Below are 6,435 nucleotides of genomic sequence, written 5' to 3' on the forward strand. Positions count from 1 at the left end.
TAATTATAAGCGAGGCTCGGCCGATTGCCGCAGAATCGTCGTCCGATCGATTTTCGCCAAATGTGACAGGTGTAATAGGGCGCGGTCAAATAGGTCTCGCGATCGTCGTACAATCGCTAATCTTCGGGCATTCTGGAGGACAAAAATATGCAAAGTTGAATTGTCTTAGTACACAAAATGCTGTTCTTAGATCCATGTCGGTGGTTGGTTCTGTCACGGCCTGCTGGAAAATCATAAGGCATCAAAATCGTACGACGATTGCACGACCTATGTAACCGCGCCCTCACGTGTTTGTCAAGCATCATTGTTTTAATTTGTGCTGTTGTCTGTTTGGCGTTCGAAAGACGTCATTTCTGCAAGTAAAAGTGATACGAATGTAGCCCAAATCTTCGATAAGAGTCATTTTAAAGGTTGAAGGTCCAATGGCCCCTGTAGGGTCATAAGTCACTTGTGCAGAAGTTAGGTGTGACGGATCGTTCAGTGTAATATAACCAGCTGCTGCCGCACCGCGTGCCTGCGAAGCTGGTGTGTTACGCCGAAGGGCGGTTATACCGGCTATATAGATACAGATACAGAAGTATGCTTTTAGATATATCTAGGGACTGGCATTACAAAAGCCAAAGTATTCTCTCACAAAACTACACAAACATCACACCAAAACAAAACCTTGATAGACGGAAACAGCAAGCCGGACACTGCCTCTGCTTTAATATTCATAGATTAAAACAAATATCTTTAAAGATACCTGCATACCAAACATCAGGATGATCCGTCGGCCAGTTGGTCCTTTTTTCATTTTCTACTTTAAAAGTCTGAAACAAGGCTTACATGTAATACGGTATCTTATTACCTTCCTAGCGAAGGTTATTAGATATCAAGCAGCCTCATTCTCACTGTGTTGACGTACGCGCGAGCGTGCCGGCCAGATTTATGAATATGAGCATGACTATAATGATTATTCACAGTAAACACAAATGCCTTGGTCATAGCAACTCAACAGACGGTATGCGTCCATCAGTGTACCACAGGCAAAGGGGTGTTTAAATATAGTTCATTGCTTCCCCGTGAAAACATTGTATTATGTGTAAATAAGCGTACGTTTCCGGAAAAAGAACTCGGAAAGTCTTTGTTGTTGTCGTCGTTGTTGTTGAAGATTGGTGGCAAGTTATGTTTGAATGTACATCCGGGATCTGCAGAACATAATCATGTACATGTAGCAAACACGTGAGGCTTATACATGTATATAGGCTACTTACTGGCAAAACGCGTCTTCAGTTTGTTGAGGAACTGGAAACGACAGCTCCCAGCACCAGGCGTTTATGTGAGGAAAACATCGGGGCGGGCGGCCAGGCCGGTCGGGTCGAGTCGCGTTCACTGCCGTACAGCGCCATGGATCCTACCGATGAAACCCTAATGTCAGACGTCGACGGCGGGCTCGAGGTAATGGTACACATTTTAGTACCGTGTTTTCATAATTATTTTCAAACCATTTGAACTATTAAGTGCCACATTTTTCGTGATTTTCGCAATTTCTCGTAATCTCTACCAAACTATTTATTGGTTAAAGAATGGTACAGATTAGTCAAATAGGTTCAATGATTTGCCAGAAGATTTGCCGGCCACCATAGTTTATCTGTGATGCCAATGTGTTTTTCATAAGGAGCTCAAATTGACGGCCTCCTTTTGGCAACGTTTCCTTTTGGCAACGTCTCCCGCTATTTGGTTAATTTCTACTACTAGTATTTTGTTTTCAGCCACTTAAACGTAATGCGACTGCTATTTGTCATGTATTTATTGTTCTGGGACGGAGTATTTATGTCACACTGCAGGGTACCGTACTACAGACACGAGCAGCCCTATGCGCTCTTGGATTCGGATATTGGTAATATTATCGATCGATAGAGCGTATGTTTGTATGTTAAACCGTTGTCAACGTACAAGGTTATGCTTTGTATAAATGAGCCTGAACTCAAGGGCCTTAGCACGGGTTCGTAATTTGGTGTTGGCATAGCGAAACAAAATACTATCGCATTCTAGCTCGCAGCTTCGTTTAGAACAGCTCTTAGTGTTATTGAATTGGGACAAGCCAGAGGATGCAATCAACCATGAAACACATACATGCGGATCCACGTGAAGCAAACGTCTGTGCTCGTTGACTTCAACGAAGCGTCGGCGATGAAATTTTTGAATAACACATGAGACCATTCGCATGGAAGGGTTTCATGTTACTTGAGATTTTGATGTCATTTCTTTGATCGGGAAATGCTGCAGTAAGAAATTGATATTAGAAAGATGAGCTAGGCTCAATGCTTTGACATTTTCTGAGATAGGGAAACATGCACTTCGTTGTCCATTGTGAATATATCACCAAAAGTTGGAATGTAAAATCGTGTCAGAATATATATAACAACAAGACCTTCTATGCAGTGATAAGATAGAACAGGAGTGTTTGCCGGTGACTACTCAGTCGCCATACCGGTGATTGTATTTGGATAAGTCAGACCTAGTGGTGGGTACAGGTACAGAAAATTCAGGTCCAGGTACGGTCCAGGTCTGAAGGATCTGGTCCAGACCTGAACCTGGACCCAATCATCTTTGACATCTTGTGATTGGGTGATACTCAAAGCAATGGTCGATTTCGCTACAAAAGATTGGGTTTGGTGGAGTATCCGACGTCCACTGGCGCTTTAAAATCCTGTCTTCATGGAAACAACGCCAACTGTCTCTGTTTCAGACCAAGTATAAACTTGGTAAAAGTGATTAGCAACTCTCTTCTACCTCGCTCCTGCCATTTTCTTGGACCGATAAGCCCCCAAAACACGTGAACGCCTGTTCATTTTTGAATCGGTCCAAAACCCCGTCCACTGATTTTTTTTCAGGTCCGTTTTTTCTGGACCAGTCCAACAAAAGACGATTTTGTACAGGTACATCGTCCTAGTTAAACCCGTAGTATATTTGAGTGAAAGTGACCGTAGGATGAATGCAAGAACAGCGTGCAAATTGATTCTAACATGACCCTGACAACTGTAATGAAAAGTGTGTGACCGACTCTGAGTTACGCCCTTTGAGAAATCAGTTTGGTTCGTTCATTGTTCATTGCCAAAATGGGCGAGAGTTCCGAAATGGAAGCCATTACCAAAGAGGTTACTGCCGTTTACTGACCTAGTTCGTTAAATAGACCGTAGATAATCATTTTCTGAAGCCCCATTAGCGTTATTAGGTATGGTATGCCGAGCTGTAGTTCTACTCTAGGTTGATTTGGTGTACTCATTTGTACCAATGATTTGGCCCTTTTGCGGTGGTTGTCTTTAAATACTTATCAGCCTTCCCCGGCGAATACATTTGATAGATTATCTCAGCTCTTATGTACCAAATGCATTTATGTGTTAATGACTGAATACAAATCAAGGGCTTTTTCAATGGCAATTTCTAAAAGCACGCGAGCATACCGCTTTTGATAAGTCTGCTGTGTTTCAACACTATTGTAAGTTGTTTTTGATGTGTTCTTGCTATGGGTTTCTGCCTGTACGATGTGTTCTATGAATGACGGGTTTTGACTGTATGATGTGTTCTATGAATGGCGGGTTTCTGCCTGTATAGTTTGTTCCAGGAAGGATGGGTTTCTACCTATATGACGAGTTCTATGAATGGTGGGTTTATGCCTGTATGATACGTTCCATGAATGACGGGTTTCTGGCCGTATGATGTGTTCTATGAATGACGGGTTTCTGCCTGTATGACGTGTTTTATAAATGATGTGTTTCTGGCTGTTTTATGCGTTCTTGCCATGAATGATAGCTTTCTGTAACTATAATGTGTCCTATGAATGATGGGTTTCTGCCAGTACGCCTGTTAAACATGTACATGTGTTCTAGATATATCAATGATGGCTCTCGACCTATATTGGCTATGATTGCTCTGTACTCTCTACCTAGCCTGTGGCGGCGATCCTGGCCCTTATCGGCGTGCTGGGTATAGTGAACAACTCCACCACCCTGTACCTCGTGGGCCGGTACAAACAGCTCCGGACACCGTTCAACATCCTGATGGTTAACCTGTCGGTCAGTGACCTCTTGATGTGTGTCCTGGGCACACCCTTCAGCTTCGTGTCCAGTCTGCACGGCCGCTGGATGTTCGGCCACTCTGGCTGTGAGTGGTACGGCTTCATCTGCAACTTTCTGGGTGAGACCAAACAAAATATTCTTCAGCTAAGAAACATAATAATCAGTGTCGTAGCCGACACAGTTCGGGCATAGATTCTTCGCTATGATTCCGACCCCTTATACTATGATTTTGACCACTATACTGTCTTTCAACCAGATTAGGGGTGTTTCTTTCGGGAGGGAAACCTTGCGTCTTTTCATATATCTTCCAGAAAATAACATTTCACTTTAAAGTAATGCTGTAATAGGATGAAAACTTGACTTGTCCATTCCTTTAAAGGCCCTAAATTCTGTCACGGAGGGGTTCGAATTTTGGAATTTTCCCGGCTCTACTGCAGTCATGCTTCCCCGTTGGCTTTATGTATTTAAACCCTATACAAACCTGTCTTAGCGGCCACCTTTGCATAGCGGCCACCTGGCCATAGTGGCCATTTTTTGTCGGTCCCTTGAATTCGTAATGATTAAGAAATAGGCTTAGCCGGTCTCTTCAGACAATATCAACTGTAGAACATTTAAAACTTTTATTTAGCTTTTGTTTTCTTAATACATATAGTGTAACAATCATTGCAGTACGTGTACAGTGCTACACATAAAAGCTCCTTGATTATGTGAATAAAGATTAATTGTTACTAAAACCATGTGTAACTTTTTGCTTGTGGTCAATTAATCAGCATTTTTTCTATAGCGGCCACCTCTCTATAGTGGCCAATTTTGACCAGTCCTTTGAGTGGCCGTTATTGACAGGTTTGACTGTAATGTAAAAAAAAAATCACATGAAAATCCCTACTAAGAGCAATATATGTATGCAGGCTTACCTCTAGTTTTGGTGAATGTCATCTATGCCCTGTGAACTGTGATCAATGAAATATTCCCTTGTCCAATTACTCACACGTATCTATCTACGAGCATGTGGACGTTTGTGATTGGCGAGTTTTTATACTTCACGGAATCGTTTGAACTACTGGTGATCTTATCTATGTTTTACTGTTCTATTCCCAGGTATTGTGTCCTTGATCACCTTGACGGTCATCTCCTACGAACGGTACCTGCTGATGAAGCGGCTCCCAAACGAACGTATTCTGTCGTACCGTGCGGTGGCGCTCGCCGTGGTCTTCATCTGGTGCTACAGCCTGCTGTGGACGGCTCCACCGCTGGTGGGGTGGAGCAGCTACGGACCGGAGGGATACGGCATCTCCTGCTCGGTCAACTGGGAGTCACGCACCGCCAACGACACCTCCTACATCGTGGCCTACTTCGTGGGTTGCCTGGTCTTTCCCGTCGCCATCATAGTTATCTCATACACCCGTCTCATCCTTTACATGCGTCAGGTAGGTATGCCCTCCGGACTACCTGTTACTTCTGGTGTGTGTGTTTGTGCGTGTGTGTGTGCGTGTGTGTGTTTGTGTGTGTGTTTGTGCGCGCGTGTGTGTGTGCTCGTGTGTGTGCGTGTGTGTTTATGTCTGTTTGTGCGTACGTACCTTCATACACGCTTGTGCACGTGTGTGTGTGTCTGTTTGTGTTTGTGTGCGTCGGTCCGTAAGCGCGTGCGAACGTGTGTGTGCTTGTGTTTGTGCGTTCGGGACAACACGTTTGGGACTTAGGTAGGTAAACCTCTCAAGAACCGCTTTGTTGTTTGTAATTGCAGTGTACCATTTACATCCATGGCCCTGTACGGCTGTAGTCTGCATATTCATCTCCAACCGGAAAGCAAAATCGTTGTTTGAACAACATTAAGTCTATTTAAAGTAACGGAACAAAACTGTTACTCACGACAGCAATGATTGCAGCTTGATACGTTTTCAAACGGCACCCGCCATTTTTCTTCATCTCTGAGTGTCACTGACCTAGCAGGGTCACGAGATCACGTGACATTAACATTACTCCGACTTTTTTGACACAGCAGCAACTACCGGACGCACAGCAAGGTGCACAGAAGCAAGCACAAGGTGCACAACAGCAGCCACAAGGTGCACAGCAGCAGGCCCCATCTGCACCGATGCAGATGCTGGTGCGGCGGGAGAAGAGAGTGACCAAGATGGTGGTGGTGATGATCATGGGGTTCACGATCTGCTGGACCCCTTACACCATCGTAGCGCTCATCGTCACCTGCGGGGGAGAGGGCATCATCACCCCGGCGGCTGCCACGGTGCCCGCGCTCTTCGCCAAATCCAGCGTGGTCTACAACGCCGCCATCTATGTGGCCATGAACAATCAGGTAGCTTAGGAGTTTTCTCTGATGCGGATGCACAGATGTGAGCCACTGTAGACAGAC

At 44.5% G+C, this 6,435-nt stretch overlaps 1 protein-coding gene across 1 annotated transcript; it reads left to right on the plus strand.

Moving 5' to 3' along the window:
- Window positions 1-1,389: 1,389 nt before the first annotated feature.
- LOC118432291 (pinopsin-like) lies at window positions 1,390-6,378 on the plus strand (the record flags this gene model as incomplete). The annotated part of the gene is given in 4 exon segments (XM_035843827.1): window positions 1,390-1,440; window positions 3,936-4,182; window positions 5,163-5,491; window positions 6,067-6,378. Coding segments are annotated over 4 exon segments (939 nt in total), but the record flags the coding sequence as incomplete, so codon positions are not given.
- Window positions 6,379-6,435: the final 57 nt, after the last annotated feature.

This window comes from Branchiostoma floridae, chromosome 15 (genome assembly GCF_000003815.2).
Source record: "Branchiostoma floridae strain S238N-H82 chromosome 15, Bfl_VNyyK, whole genome shotgun sequence".
NCBI lineage: Eukaryota > Metazoa > Chordata > Leptocardii > Amphioxiformes > Branchiostomatidae > Branchiostoma > Branchiostoma floridae.